Source organism: Melopsittacus undulatus, chromosome 2, assembly GCF_012275295.1.
Source record: "Melopsittacus undulatus isolate bMelUnd1 chromosome 2, bMelUnd1.mat.Z, whole genome shotgun sequence".
In the NCBI taxonomy this organism is placed as follows: Eukaryota; Metazoa; Chordata; class Aves; order Psittaciformes; family Psittaculidae; genus Melopsittacus; species Melopsittacus undulatus.
The window spans coordinates 78,496,403-78,517,355 of NC_047528.1; the positions used below are offsets into that span (position 1 = coordinate 78,496,403).

The 20,953-nt window shown below is 38.6% G+C and overlaps 2 protein-coding genes across 4 annotated transcripts in view; both read right to left on the reverse strand.

The window, feature by feature from the left end:
- Positions 1-297: 297 nt before the first annotated feature.
- On the reverse strand, positions 298-10,589 carry EIF1AX (eukaryotic translation initiation factor 1A X-linked). The gene is made up of 7 exons (XM_034074367.1): positions 10,405-10,589; positions 9,322-9,405; positions 7,341-7,444; positions 5,617-5,667; positions 3,980-4,061; positions 3,781-3,872; positions 298-1,655 (listed from the first exon to the last, which is right to left on the reverse strand). The coding sequence occupies exons 1-7, from the start codon at positions 10,418-10,420 to the stop codon at positions 1,650-1,652; spliced, it is 435 nt and encodes a 144-aa protein (XP_033930258.1). The 5' UTR covers positions 10,421-10,589; the 3' UTR covers positions 298-1,649.
- A 1,002-nt stretch (positions 10,590-11,591) lies between these two features.
- The window catches only part of RPS6KA3 (ribosomal protein S6 kinase A3), a 77,935-nt gene continuing 68,573 nt past the window's right edge, over positions 11,592-20,953 (reverse strand). For all 3 annotated transcript variants that reach the window (XM_034073245.1, XM_034073238.1, XM_005151476.4), the window contains 5 exons: positions 20,047-20,208; positions 19,775-19,851; positions 18,611-18,728; positions 16,865-17,005; positions 11,592-15,672 (listed from right to left, as the gene is read on the reverse strand). In XM_034073245.1, the coding sequence (XP_033929136.1) occupies positions 15,550-15,672; positions 16,865-17,005; positions 18,611-18,728; positions 19,775-19,851; positions 20,047-20,208 (621 nt within the window). In that variant the 3' untranslated portion in view covers positions 11,592-15,549. The remainder of the gene's footprint in view (positions 15,673-16,864; positions 17,006-18,610; positions 18,729-19,774; positions 19,852-20,046; positions 20,209-20,953) is intronic.

The following is a 20,953-nucleotide window of genomic DNA, read 5'->3' on the forward strand; positions in this document are numbered from 1 at the left end:
TAAGTTCATATACTTTAAGATCAGTGAAGTTAAGAATGCTGTATTGGTAGTATCTTTTCCCAATACTTAGCAAGTTTTTACCACAAATGTTTTAAACCCATGAAACATTTGGCAAAATAACTTAATACTAAGAAAATGTTATCCCTCAAAAAAGATACCAGATCCATGTAAGAAAAATAGACATTTTCAAGACAGAAAAAAGTAAAAGAGAGGACATTTTCACAAAAGCTCTGAAAATTCAGCTCTAGCGTAGAACTTGCCATCAAAAACCATGTAAAGCAATGAGACCACTCGGTATTTAAAGCCATTTTGGTTTTATCTATTGGGGTAGTCACTTTACATCATACCAAAAAGACTGTTTATGAATACAAGTGTCAAAAATCAGGTTTTTATGGCACAAAAGGAAGTTTTCCATTAACCTTTTCTCAGAATTGTTAAATACATAATTGAAGACAAAGAAACTAAGGCTACCACAAAATAATATTTGCATGACAACATTAGTCTTTATTCAGCGTCTGAACTGACTCCTCCTGTCTGAAAGTGGAGAAGAATCTTTCCATTAGTTTGTTTCAGGGATTTATTCTGGTTGAGAAGTCTCTTTTCCTACGTTTGACACAAATTTAATTTTTCATTTTTACTGCTGATTTGAAGGTCACATAAGCTTTACTATTGTACCTTACAATGTATGGAATTCGAGATTAAAATAAAACTCTAGTCTTAACATAACCTTTTCTATAATGTAAAAATATTCTACATGTTTAACATATCAAGAATGTTAAGCATTCGCTTTGGGGAATAACTTTTTTATGTATTATCCAGTACAAACCCAACTGCTGATGTTTTGTATCAACGTATCCCTGTTCAGTCCGGTGCCACCCAGTGTTCATCGTCTGCAACTGCAGCTTGACTTGCAGCTACACCAAACAAGACCGTTTTCAACAACTGCAAATTTGAGATGCTGCTTACTTTTTATCTTTACTTCTCCCCTACCCCTCCACTGTGGCGAATTTACATCTTTGTAGTAATGAGTGTTTTTAATTATCAGAATCAGTATAAAAATAGCAGCATGCTACTAGACGTGAAAAGCAGACTGACCATGCATTATGTATTTAAATGCACATTTCTGCCTTCCTTTTATATTATCAAAATCTTCTTAAGGATATCATCAAGGCAAGGGGTATAAGGTCAGACACTGCATAGTATGATTTGATACTAATCTGAATCGGACATTTGCATTTAATCAAAATTCATGATAATTACAGGGTAAACAATTTTTATTTCAAAATACTGGAAGTTTAACTGGAATTGTAGTGATGAAAAAGGAAGAGGCAAAAATGCAGTCTTCTACAGCCCATGTCACTGCATCTCACTTACATCCAGAGGTAAAAGTTCTAATTGGTGAAGAGACAAAGTATTTGTGGCATTTCATTGAACCTTTGTGATAATCCAGCATTATCCATTTCTAAAGAAATATAAATATTTTAAAACAAACACTGAAAATAAACCCTTTTGATGTTACAAACTACACGCTTTACTGAGAATTTTCAGTCTTCTTAAAAGAAAGGGACTCCACCCCAAAAAATAATCAAAATATCAATGTAGAATAATCCGTGGAGGAAAAAAGTCGGAATGTAAACCTCTGTTCCAAATTAGATCTGAAAAGGAAAAACACCACACCACGTATTTAATTCACATGCATTTTTTCATCAGGTAGCTCTTTCTTTAAAGTTATTTTTACAGTTCAACAGGAGACTTGGTGAAGGCAGTACAGTACTGCTTTTGCCTCAGCTCATATCCCGTTTTCTTCATGTGTGAACAATTACTCTCCTCTTATGACCTCACCACAACTGTTACTATAGTTACACAGTCGAGCAATTCTGCCAACATAACTATGCATCAAGAGTGCACCTAAATTAGCTCATGATTCTCAAAACAGCAACCAAACCTGACTTTAAGGGTAATCTCCCTAAGTAGGGACTGTCAAATTCATTTGGTGGCACAATGAATGGTTTTTTAACTATTCTTTTGACATAAATAACACAGGAAAGATTCTACCAAGTCTTTCACATTAACTCTGATCTTGGAAGCTACACCTCATAGGAATACTAGAATGATCCTCAGGAAGGTTACTCGCATTTTATCTCGTGACATCTTTTCCTTTCTTAAAGCATGACATTAATAGTATATTGCATAGCTGACAGAAGCTTAAAAACTCACTTAAACACATTATCTCACACAAAGATCCATTAATTTGCAAATTTTATTACTTCAATATTCCTACAGCTACTCATCACTTTGACATCTTACAATACTTCGTTATTAAAAGCATGCAGTACTAGGAAGTGTTTCTAGCTTCAGTAAGCTAAATCTCCAGTCAGCTTGACCACTGACAGGTCCAAAGTGAAGTTTTCAAAAGGCTGAAGAAAAATTCATCAAGATTTTGATATTTTAAAAATATCTGATCTAATGCATAATACACTGAGAACCTCAAAAAGTCAAAATAATATTAGCACTTAAAGAGGATTAGTCACATTGCCAACTCAGAGAGGACTAAAAAGATGAAGAATTAAAACATAATAATATACTTAGAACAGTCTATCCAATTAAGTTAACTTCCCTGGCTCAGTACATTACTACTTAACCTCCCAGCCATTTGTCCCTACAGTGTCAACTGCAAAATAAAGTGCATCATTCTAGAAAACCTTTCACAGCACATTCTAATTCTGCAATTTGCTGTATGATTTCAATTACAACAATATTACTACTACAGTGTAGGAGTGTGTGTAGTCTTGGCAACAAGCGGAAACACAACTGATGGTGACAATCAGGATTATGGTTAAACTTTGGTAACTACCTAAGATGCAGCTTTTAAAGATTTTTATGTAAACAAAAATGGAAGTAAAATCTTTGGGTTTAAAGAACATAAATCCCTCAATGACTTCTGTAGTTAATTAGTGAGGTTGTTAAAAGTACAGAGGAAGCAGAAAGGTAAAACCCCTAAGCGTTCATTCAGTCTGCCAGGACACCTATACAACCTGCAACCTTTTCCAAACAGCTGGTGTCCAACACAGCTTTCATCAGCAATTTATGACTGAGCTGCCCTATGTGGCACAGGAGCTGACCTACCAATCATTGTGCCTGCTCCTTGACACTCTTTCTGACCCTGAGGGGTCCCCCTACTGTGCAGGGGATGCAAGGAAACCCTACTAGTCTGCTAACCTTCCTTTACCATCTACTTTGCGTTCCATCATAAGCTTGTAAGGCGCTTACACTTCAGAGAGCAGTACTTCAGTTTCTTTAAGGAACTGAATGTATGAACATTCAGTATGAACTACATTCATGTATGTAGTTAACAACTTGTATACTGCAACCCTTCGTGCACACACACACACACACACACACATATGTCTATCTGTATATACAACATGGTCATTTGAATGGATACTGCTATGTAACTCTAGGTCTTTGGGGCCAAGAGACTTTAATTTTCTCTTTGATGTCTTACAGGCAATGAAAAGCCTCTATCCAGGTATGTTTTATTAGTATGACACTAAGCATACTATTTCCTTCGTATTTTCCTTGAAGATGATTGTAGTATAGACAAGATAACAGAAAGCTGGCAGGCATATTTCCATACCACTTTCTGAAGCACTCTCTGAGAAGGTGAGCTATTCTGAACATCCATGTACTATTTTACTTGCTCAAAACCAAGGAAAAATAGCTTATTGGCAAAGGTGACAGTTTCAAGCATATGAAACATAATATATGTTTACTACTTACGTCATCAATATCTTCATCATCATCTCCAATATCATCAAACTGGATTTCATCATCATCTCCAGGACCAAATGTGTCTGTTTCATTGATTTTAGCTAAAATGGGATTTGGAGAAGTTAAAAGAGGGCACTCACATCAAGTCGAGACAGTTTGAATATTCTTGTCCAATACGAAATTCCCATTTGAACAGAAAAGATCTTACCATGTTCTGGAAGCTCCCCATATGCTTTGAGACTTCTGGCTTCATCTGCATTGTACTTTAGAATAACATCAGCCTTGTTATCCTAAATAAGAATTTATTAGAATGTGTTAGTCAGCTATGAAGGAAAACAACCTACCTATTAACCTCAGCAGACTACTAACACCTAACTTCTTTTCAGAAGAACCACATCTATATTATTTCAGTGCGACCAGCAGGTCAAAGGAGGTGATCCTGCCCCTCTACTCTGCTCTCGTGAGACCTCACTTGGAGTATTGTGTGCAGTTCTGGTGTCCTCAACATAAAAAGGACATGGAACTGTTAGAACAAGTCCAGAGGAGGACCACAAGGATGATCAGGGGACTGGAGCACCTCCCATATGAAGACAGGCTGAGAAAGTTGGGGCTGTTCAGCCTGGAGAAGAGAAGGCTGCGTGGAGACCTCATAGCAGCCTTCCAGTATCTGAAGGGGGCCTACAGGGATGCTGGTGAGGGACTCTTCATTAGGGACTGTAGTGATAGGACTAGGGGTAACGGGTTAAAACTTAAAGAGGGGAGGTTTAGATTGGATACAAGGAAGAAATTCTTTATTGTGAGGGTGGTGAAGTACTGGAATGGGTTGCCCAAGGGAGTTGTGAATGCTGCATCCCTGGCAGTGTTCAAGGCTAGGCTGGACAAAGGCTTGGGTGACATGGTTTAGTGTGAGGTGACCATGCCCATGGCAGAGGGGGTGGAACTAGATGATCTTAAGGTCCTTTCCAACCCTAACTATTCTATGATTTACATAAGACTATCTTGTTCCTCCTTCCCCTTCAGTTTCTCTAAATGTGAAGTAGAAATTGTTCATTTGTAGAATATTTTAATTTCACTGAGGTGATAATTTTCTCCTATTTTAAGTAATTTAAGAAGTTGTTTAACGCCTTTGAAATTAATCTTTTTTCAGAGAACGCACATAGTGAAGTGTCTGGTGGTCAGTCAGAAAGTTAAAAGTTCCTAGTTTCAAGCAGTTTAATGTACACAGCAAATGACAGTATCCTAGATGGTTTACAACTCCAATACATGTTTCAGAAATTGAATCTATCTTCAAACAACTGATGACACAACACTAACATTCATGAAAAAGCATTTACTAATAAAAAAATTGACAACTGTTTTACATTAACCTTTATATTAGGTAAAATATGCTACTCCGTTTTTTGAAATTTAAGTAGGAACTGATCACTGATAAATTGGCCTCCTAAAGTAAAAGCCTAAACATCAAGGCTCCAAAGTTCTGATTACCAAAAATTCTGATTATCCAAATAAAATAATTGGTGCTTGTCTCAATCCTCCTTGTATCACAGGATCTAAGCATCAAACAGCTACACCTGACAAGAAGTCAATGCCAGTGTGATGTCAATAAGCACCTGCATTCGCAAAGACTCAGGGTGTAATTTAAAAGAACAAGTTGAACCAGGATTTCTCATCTACTCATGACAATCTTTCTGTAATATGAGGAAACTAAAAGTAATGATTTAGCATAACTGAGTACAAATTAAAAGAAAGTTAGATGGGAATTTCCTCATGATATCTGCTGCTATTTAGCATTAAAAGAGCTGGTTTTGAGATATTCTTCATTGGCAAATTACACTGAATTTTTACCTGGTAGTCTCTTAAGCCAACCAATATAATATCAGATGTATTTATCCAAACCTGAAAGAGAAAAAACATATGCTATACTGCAGGAACTCAATTTCTGTTGTATAACACAAGAGTCAAACTGCATACTTAAGTTTACTGAGATGCATGAAAAATTTCAGTACAGCCAACATTTCACTTTATAACCAGTAAAATGAAGATACCCCATTTCATATTTTAACAGCAAAATCAAGGTCATAAATACTCACAAATACATTATTTCACATTATATGCAGCTATTAGATAAATCAACTTTATTTGACGAGCTCCTAGCCAACATGGTCATTAAGTCCATCTGAGAGAATAGAAATAATCCATGAGGCCACCAGTCTGAACTGAGCTCCACAGGGGCAAAAAACGCAAGAAAAAACAGATTAAAGGGGTGATAGACACACACAGTGAAGAGGAGAGAAAAATGAATAGAGTTGTTTCTAGTAACTGATTATGCTAATCAGTCAAACCAAAGCCAGAAACCTGCAAAACAGGACATGCTAACTTAAATGCACAAGATAGTTCTATCTCACATCAGCTTTTTTTTTTTCTTTGAGATTAAATATATTTCAGTTGAGACTTCCTTTATTTTAGACTTGAGGACTAGATAAGTGATGCTTTCTGCAGGAAGAAAATAATTCTGCAGCACTCAGCATTTATCTACGCACATTCTCTACCACCTTCAACAGTTTACTGCAGTGCATTGCAGCAGCTAGCAAGGCTCACTCTGATACCAAGATTCACTGGTCTCCAAACCAAACAGGTGGAACAATCCAGAATGAACACAGTGAACATATTTTATTTGGAACAGACTGAGAGGAACTCCTCCGTACAGTGCATATACCAGCAGAGGACAGAAAGCTGTAACATCTGACAAGGGCAAGAGATGACACCATCCACAGATGGCAAAGTTAAGAATATAAACATGTACACCTGACCTCCTGGAAGGTACACACCATTGCAGATCAGCTTTGCAGGAAAGTACTTTGGGAAGAGATGAAGTCAATGATGAAATGATGGTATCTGAGATACCTGTGGGTAGCTGCAAAGAAACCTTCCCAAACCACCCTTATTGAACTATTCTCAGATAGTCACCTGATGAGATGAAGATTATTATTCAGTTCCTCCCTGGATCAAACCAAACGAATCTATCCAACCCTGATTCTTACTGGTTTTGGGAAATAGCATACAAAAATGGTGCCTTCAGACAACCCTCTTACACTTTAATTTTCCTATGCTGGGTGTCAATCTTCACATTAATAGAAGTTCTCCTGATAAGCTAAGTACTGATCTAGTCATAGACAAAACAAGCTGATTTTCCAAACAGTCATCAGGTTCCCCACCTACAATTAGGGATCTTTTTAATTATCCATATACATATAACTTTCAAGAATGTAAAAAAATCGCATTTCACAAGCAGACAAAAAAAAACATCTCCCCTAAAATACACACATCCAAAGGCAGCCCTTCAACTGCCAGCTTCACTCAAAAGCCAAAGCCAATTTCTGTGCTGGCAATACAAACAAGTGTATTATCAAAACAAGAACAAGCTAGTTTACTATCAAAAAATAAGTCTAAGATATTAAATACAGTAGAAATGTTAACTTTTGTAATGACCTATTTTGTAATGAGTAAATTTTTATAATTACATATCATGCATAATGCCACTGTTTTCTATTGCAGAGCTCCAGAATTACCTTTTTTCTTAGTTTCCCTCTAATATGACATAACCTCTTCACACCATCAAAACATAATGCCTCCAGTCTTCCATTGCCTAACATCTTGATCACCTGTGCATATTCTGAAAGAGATGGAACACATAGAACCATTGAATTACAGAATCATTTAGGTTGGAAGAGACCTGTAAGATGATTGAGTCCACCTGTTACCAAGCCCACCTTGAACTCTCACACAGCAAAACTTCTAAACAAATACAGCAGCTTTCTGAAACAACCAATAAGTTTTCCTACTGTAACCAAAACTGGCTGTAACATTTTATCAAACATGGACAACTGACAGGAGCTTTCATCAGCCACACAGGCTGCTGAATGTATCACTGTTTTCTTATCACTGTTAACACTTTCAAACACCGCTCTTTCTTTGTTCTATCCATGCTTTTGTTCCCTCTGAAACACTTACTACAGGTAGGTTTTGGAACTGTCAAGTCACACACAGAGTTTGAAACTTTATGACACTTAGCACCTGTGCTAAGTGACAAAATCTTGTATATCACTGAGGGAACAGAAGAAAGTGGCACATCCTGTATGGTGATACTCTGGATGCCTCCTGCAGAGGCTCTGTGTGGAAAACAAGCTGCTACTGAGAGGACATGTTCTGCTGTTCTCAGATACTGTTCGAAAGGCAAGGACCAGGCGTCAGCTGAGAGCTACAAAACTTCTCTCCAAAACCCACCCTCAGTCTCTCACCTTGTATTTAATGTCCTTCCCTCACCAAGTTCCAGAAATCACTACTGAAACACTTCACATACTATTAAAGTCTGCAGTGTAATGTATTACCATTTAACTAAAAATAATAAAGCTTCTAAGAATTATAACATTATTATTATTATAAAGCTTGTAAGAATTATACTATTATCTGACTGTCAATACCAGGAAAAAACTAATTTCTCAATTAGTTAGAGCTGTATTTCAATATTCTAAAATCTTTCCTTAGCACAAGTTATATAGTCCACCAAGCCACACATGAGACTATTAATAACTGGGAATAATGATTCATTAACTAGACTTTGTTTGGGAGATGAAAAGGATTTGACATTTTATAGCTGCATCAAAATCAACTTTTTTTTTATTTTAGCTGTCACAGAATAACAGAAAGCTTAAAAAAGAGTAAGTTCAGAGGTCACTTCTTTTACAGTGACTTAAATCAGTACTTTTCCTATATTTCGAACAAACCAACTCATTAAATAGTCACTGTGCAAGCCCTTGAGTATACGTGAGCAACCACAAGAGCATGACGCACAAGCCAGGGTAAGCCAAAAGGGAGGTAATCTCACTGTCACCACAAGGCAGTGGAGAAGGGAATCCTACTCATCACCCTCCAGCTGAACACTCTTGTGGCTTACTCTGCTTGACAACACCCACATAAAGTACCTGACCTAGTGCTCCTGGTTTAAAATTGTTAGATGTCCCAACCCAAGAGCCAATTCAACCAAACACCAGGGGACAGCAGGAGAACAGTGAGATGAACTGTTCTGCCAGGTCAAGGACTTCAGAGAGCTCAGCACAAGAACCAAGAAATGGTTCCAGTTGGTGCAGAACAGAAAGTGGGACTGTGCATCTCACGGACAACTACTGGCAGCACTGAACTACATCTCCCAAGCCAGGTGCTTACTGACCCTCACACAGAGCTACTCAAGGGACTTATAGGGAATTTTTACATACACACTGTATTACACATGGCATCGCAATAAGGTCAAGGAAAGACAAACATCATTCTTAAGCAGTGAAGCTATTTAAAAATTTCCCTTTACCTAATGTCTTCCTCCTACACTCAAGTATGTCATTTAGAATTCAAATACAACCCCAGTAAGAACGCCTCTTTATAGCACAATAACTTTGTATTTCTCAGACATCTAGATGTCTTTTTGTGTATTACCATACGTCACTTGCAGTATCTGATGAAAACAACAGCATTGTCATACTATAGTTAAAGACTCACCTTGCCCATCCTCCTTGAACACCAGTTCTCTTTTTTCCGATTCATTCTCGTTCTTACCTCGTCGCCTATTTTTACCTCCTTTGCCTAAATTAAAAGGGGAGAAGGGAAAAGAAGCATGTGTTACTATCTCTGAATACAGCGAATGAAATAATCACGCTTATGGGATTTTCCATGCTTGTTCCTTACTTAACTATTTTGAGTATCCTATCCAGATGTAGATTTATTGCTTGCTTTTAACATTTTTGCTCCAAATTTTTAACTGAATGGTAACATAGCAACTAAAGGATGAGAGCCTCCACTATTTAAGATGTCCTGGCTGCTCCAGAATGACAGTAGCCTTCAACAGGGATCTGCACAAAATTATCATTTTCAGGTTTTGTGACTGTTGCAACAAATACCTTACAAATAATGGTGGGATGACCCGTCGCATGCAACTTGAGGGGTTGCTGTAATGCTGAAATACTCAGGGGAAGGCTTATGCTCCAAGATGCCCTTTTTAAAGGCACACACGTGGCAGCAGGACTAGATGCTCTTCGTGAAGACACATAACAGCAGCTCATACTCTCCTCGCCACCCCCTCCTCAATTAAAAAGCTGCTGTTCCCTTCCTCCCACTTCTTCGTTCCCTTCAGGCAGCCAGCTGGGGAGAAGGTGCCTTGCCGAGCGAGAGTACGGAGGGACACGCACAGCACACCCGCCGGCTTCCTCGGCGGCCGCCCCTGACAGCCAGGCCCAGCCACGGCCTCCACTCCCGGCCACCGAGGCCCCAAAGGCCTCCGACACGCCGCTGGGCCGCGCCCGAGCGGGGCCAGACCGGTACCCACGCTTGAGCGCTGCCGGGAGAACCGGCCGCAGGGTCCCGCCGGTACGGCAACGAGCGGCGGCCGGCAGGCGGCCTCCTCCGCCCCCTCCCCGCCCCGCCCGCGGGCACCGGGCCGCGGCGGCTCCCACGTGAGAGGCGGCGGTGTCGGGCCGGGGAGCCTCCGCGGGCCTCCCCAGCGCAGCCGCGCCAGGACCCGGCCTCGTCGCTACGGCGAATGGCCGGGCCCCCGCAGGAGGCCCAGCGGAAGCCAGCGCGCCTCACCTTTATTCTTGGGCATAGCGCCGGGCGCTCAGCCGCGGAGGGCCTGAGGGCAGGGGCGGCGGCTGGGGCTTCACGCGGCTCACGCGAGGGGCAGGAAGGCAGCAGCTCCTCGCGCAGCGGGACCGGGACCGGGACCGGCTCCGGGGCTGGGGCTGACTCGTGCGTTCCGGCTGCTGGGCACCGATCCGACCCACAGCGCCCCCTGGCGAGCGGGAGGGCTCTGCTCCTCCCGGCGGTGCCCTTTCTGCACATGCGTCCTCCCGGCAGCCTGGCCCCTCCCGGCGGCAAGGCGGTGTCGGGGGGACACGCCCCAGTGGGCGTGCAGAAGGGCGATTGGCCAGAGCTCCGCAGCTGGCGGGCAGCGGCGGCCAATCAGGGGCTCTAGGGGGCGGTGCTGGGCAGGCGAGTGTGACGCGCTTGGTACGGGCTGGTGGCTTCGGTTTGACCCAAGAGCGCACGAATTCGGACCGGGACCTGCAGCGGCGACGCCAGAGAAGGGTATCCCAGGGCAGGCACAGCGGGGCCCTCCCAGCCCCTGTGCCCGGAGTCTGGCCTGGCTCCGGCACCTGGTGCGGAGGGCGGGGGTGCCTGCGGTAGTCTCTGGCCAGGGGAGGCGAGCAGCCCCCGGGAGACGTCTCGCTTCATCAGTCTACCAAAGGTTGCATGCGGAGGATGTGAAAGCAAGGGAAGTCTGAAGTAAAGCAATTCCTCGGGGTCCAGTGTTACACTGACCCCCTTTCTTCCCTTCCGGGGCTTAAAAATGACCCATTTTACTCGAAATTCATTTAAAGATGGATTTAGACAGGCAGGATCAAACCTCGTGCTGGGTCACAGGCTAGTGCTGGCACACATCTGGGATCCAAGATGTGAACTCAAGCTGGAAGGCAGTGGTACCTGCGCCCCTTGCCCTGGCACTGTGCTCGCTTCTGCTTGTTACTGTCTTCCTGTCCTGTCAGAGGCACCTTTTGGCATCCTCAGCAAGACCTCTGGTTACAATCCTCACATGCTCCATCACAGCTGCTGTAACTTTATGTAATACAGTGACATTTTAACGGACAAAGACTTGCTTATTAAAAAGCTTTCTGGTTGGAACTGCACACTTGGTACATTGCAAATGTATTTCAGTGTTAATGAAGAACAAACAACTTACATAACTGAGTAGAACAAATGATTAACCAAAAAAGCACTTTAAGATGTTTGAAAGTTTATTCGTAGTAGAAATTTTGATTTCTTTTGAAGACTACAAAACCTGCCATTAGACAGGAATACAAGCAATGATACCTTTCCAGAACTGTTCATAGTTATATCTGGAACAGTTTTAATTACACATTAATAGCATGATTGGAACATTTCCTAGATCAGACTCTGAATAAAACAATCATTTAAAGTATTAATTTTTTTTTCTTTCACTAGCATTTCAGTTCTATGACAGCAGTGCCAAGCATCTAAGAGATGCTGCTGTAATAGTCTTGAACAAGGTCCTGGAACAGTACCTCAGACTCACGTACATGCCATGCTGAGAAAACTAGTATAAAGAATGATTGTATAGAATTGTAGAAAAATATTTTATCTGTGATTTTTTCATTTTTTAAAAACGTTTTAAGTAGACACCCCCCCCCCCAACTAGGTTGCAAAATAATTACATCCCCCATAAGTACACCTTCCCTTTGATTAGGTCAAGAGTATCAAGATAAAGCTAATCATTTACATCATTTTCATAAGTGAAAATTCATCTGTTAACCATTGCCACTTACTAAGGGCCAGTCCTTTCCTTCCAATAACAGAAAAGCACAGCTTTAGTTGGTACACCACATTTACAAAAGCGACACAAACACAGAAAAGTCCCAGACACATAAATCTATTTTCTTACGCCCTTGCTTCTTTAGAAAAAAGTTTTAAATATTCTCTTGAAAAACTCCTTAGAAGTTTCATTCAACATTATAGTGATTATTAATAAAGAACTTTGCCCTTACTGGATATAGATGGCATTTTTGGAGTATTGCAACTATACTCTTCCCTCAGTTCTCTCACGCTCTCAAGCACAGTTAAGTGGTAATTTCACATTAAGAAAATCATGGCCTATATACAGAAAATTCACCTGTATCTGCAGTTCTCCTCTTTTATTCCCCATGACTCTGTATCCTAGAGTTACTTGCTATGCTTTGCAGACCAAGCAGCAGCCCAGTGATGAAGTTATGCAGTGTGTCATACATACTCACATTCTAACAGAAAGGTGCTGGGATCTAAGGCAGCACTATGCAGATTTATTTTTATCTTCTAACAACTGTGGCTATAAAATGAGAAAAATAAATGTGAAGTTGTGAGCATGGATCCAAAGCAGGTGGTAAGGTACACAAAATTACCGTGTAATTCTAGCCTGTAAAACATACCTCCTGCATACATGGGCCATTCATATCTTGGTTTAGAAAGTAACTTCAAACTCTAGTGGATCTAGACTTCAACATACTTATTTAGCATGTGCTAAACTGCCCTGTTTTATTAGCATTTAAAATGATCACTCTATGTTGCTTTACGCACAATGCAGTAGCAACATCTGTAAAGTCTAAATTAACAGCTCACTTGAGAATGTAGATACGTAACATGTAGGCATTAACTTTGCTTCACTATCTGGCTAATGACCAGTGAGCTCAAGGGCCACAAACTATGGCTAAAATAAAACTCCTGAAAGTACTTTCATATTACTCTAACATGGATATTGCCAATAGTAAAGCAGCTTAACACTTCCTCCTTTTGGTCTGTTCTTTGCCAGGCAGCTATATATACACAATGAGAACACAGGAGAAATTCCTTCCTGAACTGAAATGCTGTTATTGACACTAGCGATTACTGCTATCCCTTCATTTCAACAGGATCAGTTTTAAGTCTCTTTTGTTGACTAGATACCACAATCTTTAGATTAACACATTTAAAAGCCACTCCAGAAGGTATAGTTTCTAGGTTTTGAGAAGCCTGACTTACTGACCGCTCACAGAGCTGAAAATACGTTTTCTGAAAGAAAAGGTTTTACTAAATTCCTCTGGAGCTGCAGCCAGCATCAAGCAAAAAAAAAAAAAAAAGAACCCCACAAACAAATGGCCTTTTTCCACCTTTAGTGAAAGATGTTTCTTGAAGGAAGGGTAGATGCATCTGTACAACTCAAGGAAACTTCAGTGCTAGAGCACTAAGTAAGGGAAAAAAGCTAATTGCTTGGAAGAGCCGTGTGTTCAGATTTCTAAGATATATGGAAATTTAAGAATCCTTGTTCATAAAACCAATTCTTTACACAACTGAGTAAATATTTAACAAATTCTTAAGGGCAACAATGGTGGGATCCCTTCCCCAACGACCTCGGAAAAACCCGTAGCAGAAGAAACACTCTTGCATTCATTTAGATCAAATCTGTGATATAAAGGTGATTCTCCCTTTCAGTAAACCTCTGATGATTTCAGGGAAACTTGCAAATTAATCATCATAAAAAAATTTAATATCCCTAAATCAAGAAAATGCCTTCTTATGTAAAATACAAAATTGCACCTTTTAGTTTTTAAATTGTATTATTCTCTGAGCTGTTCATCCAGATCCATTATTTATTACAGCTGTAATTCCCATCAGCTGTTTTCATATCTGGAATGAGTTGATGCAGCATATCATTTTGGGGGAGTGGGACACTGACTGAATCCAAACACATTCCAGTGCATGTTCTCATGTGGGCAATTTGATTTTTCAAGACTAGCTGTCAAAAAACACCTTTAATTACTTAGGATGCCGAGAGGCCAAGAGTATTAGAAGTTTATATCAGTACTGAAAATTAGTCTTTCACTCTCGTTACAAACTTGTTTCCACCTGGGGAAAAGGGAAGCACTCATTCTGAACAGTTTTGCCTTATCTTACTGGGACAATACTATTTTCATGATAAATTACAATGACCCTTTTCTAGTCCCTGACTGATCTGGATGACTCTCCTCTCATTTTGCTTTGGATGTCAATAATTATCAGAAAATAACTGACAGAACATCAGATCCATCAGTTTTACAACTGCAGTAAATGCAGTTTAAACCTGCTTTTTGCAGGCTTCGGCTTATTAGCAGGCAATATGTTTTGCTTTATCTTCAATGTAGCCTTTCTTCTATAATGCCAACATTCACTGAACAAATCCTTTGCAGCTTAAACAAAAGTCACAGAATAGAGATAAAATATTAACAATGGATTATAAGAATAAACAATATAGAATTGTCCTCTATCAGAAAGGATTTAGCTATGATTCCTGAGTCCAGAGATTAGATCGGAGAGAATAAAAGGGAGAGGAGGGGGAACAAAAGACAGAATTATCTTTTCTCTGGGTTATCTTAGCTATTGTATATATAGTATGGTGAAAGATTCACTGTTTAAGTTTTGAATACTATAAACAGCATCCTGATTTTTATAACATGACATGCAGTGTCAAAAACATGGAAATGTAGAAAAGACAGACATGGAGAAATACGTATTCATAGTATTACATTCAATTGCTGTTTAACAGTCAGGCTTCTTTTAGAGCTGTCCAACAATACTGATTAATCCAGCTGAACCGTTTAATCAGACTTAATTGTCAAAATGATTAGTAATATCTAAGTAAAACAAGTCATGTATACTTTAAAAGAAACAGCACAGAAACGTACTGCTTGTGAACTGTTTACAAAAACATACAAAATGTTGGATGGCACAAAGTATATAGTGCTAATATAAAGAGATTGTTTAAGCTAAGTGCTTAACATAAACTGTCCATCTCTACCTGTAACAAAGAATATTTTAGGGGACAAAAAATATTCCTTATAAAAATAATGCTATGTGGTGCAGAGTGCTTTATTCAGTGTATTTTTGACAGAGGTGGTATTCATAATTCTGGTTTATTCAGTCGTGAACATGATCATTTTCATTGTGTTTCCACTTGTCACTCCATTTGAAGCTCCAGTAGGATCAGTAATTTGCTGTCAACAGTTTAAAGCGAGAGTAGATGAAAGCAATAGCAGCAGCAGGAGCAGCAGCATTATAGGTACCAGCTGGGACAGAGTGTGCTTGCAGGTATCTGTCAGATATGTGCTACCTGTCGCCATGATTTGTGCTATCATCTTATGCCATGGTACCAAATATCTGTTTGAGGTCACTTCACAGGGCTGTTGAGGTAATTTTTTTTATACCTCTCCTCTGAGCAAGAGTAGAACGGCCAACTGGCTCCAAAACTGGTGACTGATTGCGATTCAAAGCCGAGTAAGTTGCTGCCATTGCACCCTGTGGGGCAGAGGGGGAAAAAACCCAAAAAGAGTATGTTGTGACTGATGTACACACTAGAGACCACACAGTGCTAAGTGCCAGAGTTTTTGAATGAGTTTTAAATTCCAGTCTACCTTCATCTACAACATAAACATACCACTACAATACTCAAATACCAACAGTGTTAGGAGTGAGTGTTTGTTAGGGTAGTAAATAGTTTTCACATCAATTTAAAGCAATTTTACCTTGCTTAAAAAGTCAAACTCAGAAGGTATAAATTGCTAAATTAAGTTCTGTCTCTATATTTTGTGAGATAGGTGGGGAATAAAATCCCATCAGTAGATGCTGTCTCTGCTTATCACTTACATAACCATTTCCATTTTCAACACAATATTTAAAAAAATTGCTCACATCATTCAGCACATGAAAATTAAAAAAAAAAAAAAAAGCAAGCTAGGAAGTTGTAAGCTGTGGGATCAGAACTTCCCTCTTTCCACTTGTGTTTCTGGATGCTAGAAATTTCTAATAGCTGACTCAGTGTTAATTATATTCTTCAGATCCCTTTTATGTTGCACAACAAATTCTTGGATGTAGGACTGAAGGCAGGGTGGAATACAGAGAAACAAAATTCATTTTTTTTTTGTTTCTTTCTTCTTGTTCTAAATGAAAAAAGTTTATCAGGATCAAACCCAGAATGTGTTTCAGACAGAGTGCAGAGCAGTACAATACCATATTAATTAACTCTGCCTTTTTGACTTCTTTTTAGGTTATACTGTGATCACAAAGTATTTTCTTTTAGCCTCTGACAATTAGCCTCCTCTGAAGCTGTAAAATTAGTTGAACTGTATTACAGCTCCCCTATTGTCATCTGACAACATTTTCACTACCAGAAGAACAGTTTCTTTGGTGCTGTTTCTTAAGGCAATTAAGCCTCCCAGTGCAAGTACAATAAATTTCAAACTTAAGAAAATTAAAGTTTTTCAAATATATTACTTGTTTTTTGAACTAGTTTTTGAGCCCCCCCCATGTGGGTTCTTATGAAACCCTATTAAATATTACAGGTTCACTTTATGGCTTATTGCAACTCCGAGTCATAACTTTTAAATAGTATTCAGAAAAAACACATGCTACCATATCCTTTTTTTTCTTTCTAATCCTTTTGTTTACACTTATTGTGGCTAGACAGCAAGCTGAACAAATAAGGGCTTACCTTCACTAAATGGGGAGCATCCTGCCTGTTCAGCTGGTATTGAGGCAACTGGTCACAGTGAACTATCCAGGGGTGACTAAGAACTTGGGCTGCAGTCAATCTTTGATGTGGATCAACATGAAGCATTTTTGAAACAAGGTCCTATTAAGTGGTATACAAGGAGTCAATGCAAACAATAGTAAAACTCAATTTCTAAACCAGATCATAGCTCAAAACCGAAGATTTCATTGGTATAAAAAAAAACATTCATAATGTCAGCTTGAAAAGCTGAAAAGCTGCCTGGCAATGTTAACATTTTCTCTTTTAATTACATGACTTAATGTGGTAACACACAGAAAAGTATTCGATTAAGTAAGGAAAAATACATAAATATCAAAATATGCACACTGGGCTAGAATAGAGGCCCCACTATACCAGTATTTTACTTTTAACAATGACAAACAACAGATATGTGGGGAATCAATATGGGGAAAAGAACAGTTAAGAAAATAATGATGATCCTTTCCTTTGCAAGACTTCCCAGTGTGTAGTAAGCTTTCAACCTGCGAAAGTTGAAGGTTGAATTTTAGTATTCCTGCTAGCCATATATGTAAGGTCTTGTTTGTCTGTCATGTCACTCAGCTCTGCTGAGATGAAACACCATATTCTATTTACTCTCTTTAAATGCAAATGGCTCTCAACATCTGATGAGATACACACTTTTGTTTTGGTACCTCATTTTCTACCACCTTTTGAACTTCTATTTTATCCTTTTGAAATTATGGTAGTAAGAAGTTGAAAACAAATTTATACAGCAGCATAATATTTCAGAGCTGTCTTTAGATGTCAGTCAGTAAGGGTAAAGCATAAATAATATTTCTACATTAAGTAATTAGTTGTACAGAAACAAAGTTGGCTAAATCTGGGTCTAAATTAATTGCAGTTACATTAGCAATACTGGACATTTTCATATAAAATGCTTTTGTAATTCAAGTAAGAATGTGAACACAAAAAATATAATTAGAAAGGAATCTAAGTTGTTTTTTTTTTCATAGCTGGTAAATTCTTGGCTCACATTAGTTTAGAGTCCATTTGATGTAAAAAATGTACTCCTCCCATCTCGAAAAGGTTGTTTAAAATTTTTACTTCATAGAAATGCAATAGAAAGAAAATATAATACATTGCCTGGTTTTTCCCCCTTTTTTGGGGGGAGTTTTTTTGTTTGGTTTTGTTTTGTTTTATTTTTAAGTAGATATGACATCCTTAAGGACTAAAAGTTCGTACTTAAAAGGATAAGCTGCTCAAATCCTAATGAAAGAGTATGAGATAAACTGTTCTGGATAACTCTGAAGAACTGACCCAACAGAAAAATGTGAAAAACTATATATTTATCTAGCCTGAATCAGTGGAGCACATGGTAATTATAATAATTTTTTTATTATCCTGATTTAGATTATCTATACAACTTTTGAATGTCATGCTTCCACTTGAGTTTTAATTACAGCATTTCTCATCATGGGTGATTGTGCAAATGCTGATAAAATACACTATATTTCTAAGGACAGTTGTTAACTGCTATAGTATAAGGCACACCTGTTTTAATTCCTACCTGCAAGGCACTGTTGAAATGTGAAAGGATCATAAATAGCAAACTTCTAGTATCAGTATTTTTACCCAGTCATAAGTGATATAACATATACATTATAAGCAACATGTTACACTGCAACCCATTTCTCATCTCACAAAGGACAAAGCAAATATACTTGCCTTCGCTGTTTCTGAAACAGTATTCCAATAACCACCACTGAGAGAGAACTTTCCACTACCTATTCGGGCCAAAATCTCCTCTGGGGTATCATCAGGACCATTCGCAAAAGGAGTGTAGCTATTTAAACAAACAATTTCAATGTTAACAACTTCCATAACCTGGACCTCTATAGTTGTTATAAATGATCTTAATATTCAGTGAGTTCAACATAAATATAGCCCAAAGATAGTCTAATAGCTGTAAAACAGTTATTCTTAACATATGAAAATGTATAGCACTGACTACAGATCTGTTCTTACGGCATGCATTCCCTCTATATCTGGTATGAAAACACAGATATTTTTCTTATAGCAGTCCAAGTAATGGTAGTTCCTGAATTACAGAAAGCATTCTTTAAGCCTTCACATTTTAGTGAAGTAATAAAACAAACTGTTATAAAATTAAATATGAAGACAGTATGAAGAGGCTGAAAAAGAATAAATACTAGTTTGATACTAAAGGAAGGTGCAGCAATTTTCCCTGTTCTGCTATAAGCATTCTTGCTGCTGCTGCCACTGCCCGAATACCAACAACTAAAAAATGATGAAATTAACTCTCAACGAAAGTGGCAATCTGAATAAGCCATCATAAAAAATATAATCTATTTGGCAAGTGCAATAGCAACTATCTTTTGATCTTGTGGAACTGCACTTGAATTTATTATTCATCATATTTTATAAAATTACTTTCTGTTGCATATATAAATGCACTTGTTGCGGTTATTGTATCCTAAGTGCCTCAGTTCAAACCATCCAGTGGCTGAATTTTGCACACAGTCATGCTTCCATGCATTGTAATTATATTTGCAACATATATTTCAACATATATGCTGCTTAATCTGCTAATTTTCATATGAAACAATCAGTTCTTAGTCCTAAATCACCACAAAACAGAAATTAAACCCCTAAAATAGATGAGACATGAGAAGCCAGGAATTTTTCACATCAGCCCCTGCAAATTTGGCTTCTACTAGAGATAAAGCATATGCTACCCCTACTGAAGCTAAAGCTGAGATTAATCAGTACCTTGATAGAAACATCTTCAACAGTGTGCCTACATTTATTATTCTTCCTGTTTATATTGCTTTGCTATTCTACAGTAAAGTAAACCAAAATTACCCTCACCCAGTCAGCATGGTATAAAGTAGAACTCCAAGGCTCCATATGTCACACGCAGCATCATAACCTTGCCTCTTTAAAACCTGAGGGAGACAAGTATTTTTTTTCTGAAGTGAAAAATGCTTATAAATGCTTTGATTATGCCACAAGTAGTGAGATTTCGAATTGTTAATATTTACAAAATGATTTTACTTGTTACACAAGAATGAAGCAAATATCTAACTAGCAAAAAAACCCACCAAAATAAATCAAGGCATATAAGCTACCATGGTATTTACCTCTGGTGCGACAAAATTTGCTGTGTAACATGGAGTCATTAGAAGACCATTTTCTGCTCGTAGTTGTTTTGCAAAGCCAAAATCACAAATTCGAATTGATTCGGGGTTACCAGATTCATCGACATAAAGAATATTACTAGGCTTGAGGTCTCTATGAACAACCTAAAAAAATAAAACAAACCACTAAATACAATAACCTAAACAGATGAAAGGTTTTATAATTCTCAATTCTGCTACCTAATTTCAAACCTCGCATCAGCAATCACTTTCCAGATTTTCAGCTTCTAATATCAGCTACAGTATTCTTATGCTTTTTTGGTGTCTAGAGTGCTACAGTTCTAACTTTGAAACTCTAATTATAAAGCCCCATGCAGACATTCCAGTCTTCCCTAATGTATTTGTACATATGCTTCCAAATGTCTAGTTCTAGTGGGTGAATATATTTCTTACTTCAACATGCATACCTACAAGGTTATTTAAATCAGAACCTTTGACTAGTAGTATCTTTTGGAGTCATGGATGTCTGTAGCTGCTCATGTGCCACTGTGCTACATAACCACACGCTAGTTACTGTTGGAGTAACCCTCTGTATTCCATTCTCTTCATTGAGATAGTCTGAATTAATCTCAGTGCAAACACTTAAGGCCTAATTAAGGATGAATTTTAATGCAGTTCTGCCAAAAAAAAACAAACAAACAACCAAAATAGCAAAAAGGTATTCTCCTAAGGAACTGGCATGTCAAAAGAAACCCACAGTGGTTCCCAAGTGGCTATTTTGTAGAGGATTAAGACCTAAAATGCTTGACAAAAACTGTAGAAGCTGACAAAGTTCTGGCAGGATTAACAGGATCTTATTTGAAGCTGTGTTACAGCAAGCCTTCATAAAACCTGGAATTTACAAGGACAG

Excerpts from the sequence above, each read along its gene's own strand:
- EIF1AX (XM_034074367.1), bottom strand. Across the intron at positions 7,445-9,321 it reads GTTCAAGGAGGATGGGCAAG|AATATGCACAGGTGATCAAG; the intron begins GTGAGTCTTTAA and ends CATCTCTTTCAG. Across the intron at positions 3,873-3,979 it reads TGGGGAGCTTCCAGAACATG|CTAAAATCAATGAAACAGAC; the intron begins GTAAGATCTTTT and ends ATCCCATTTTAG.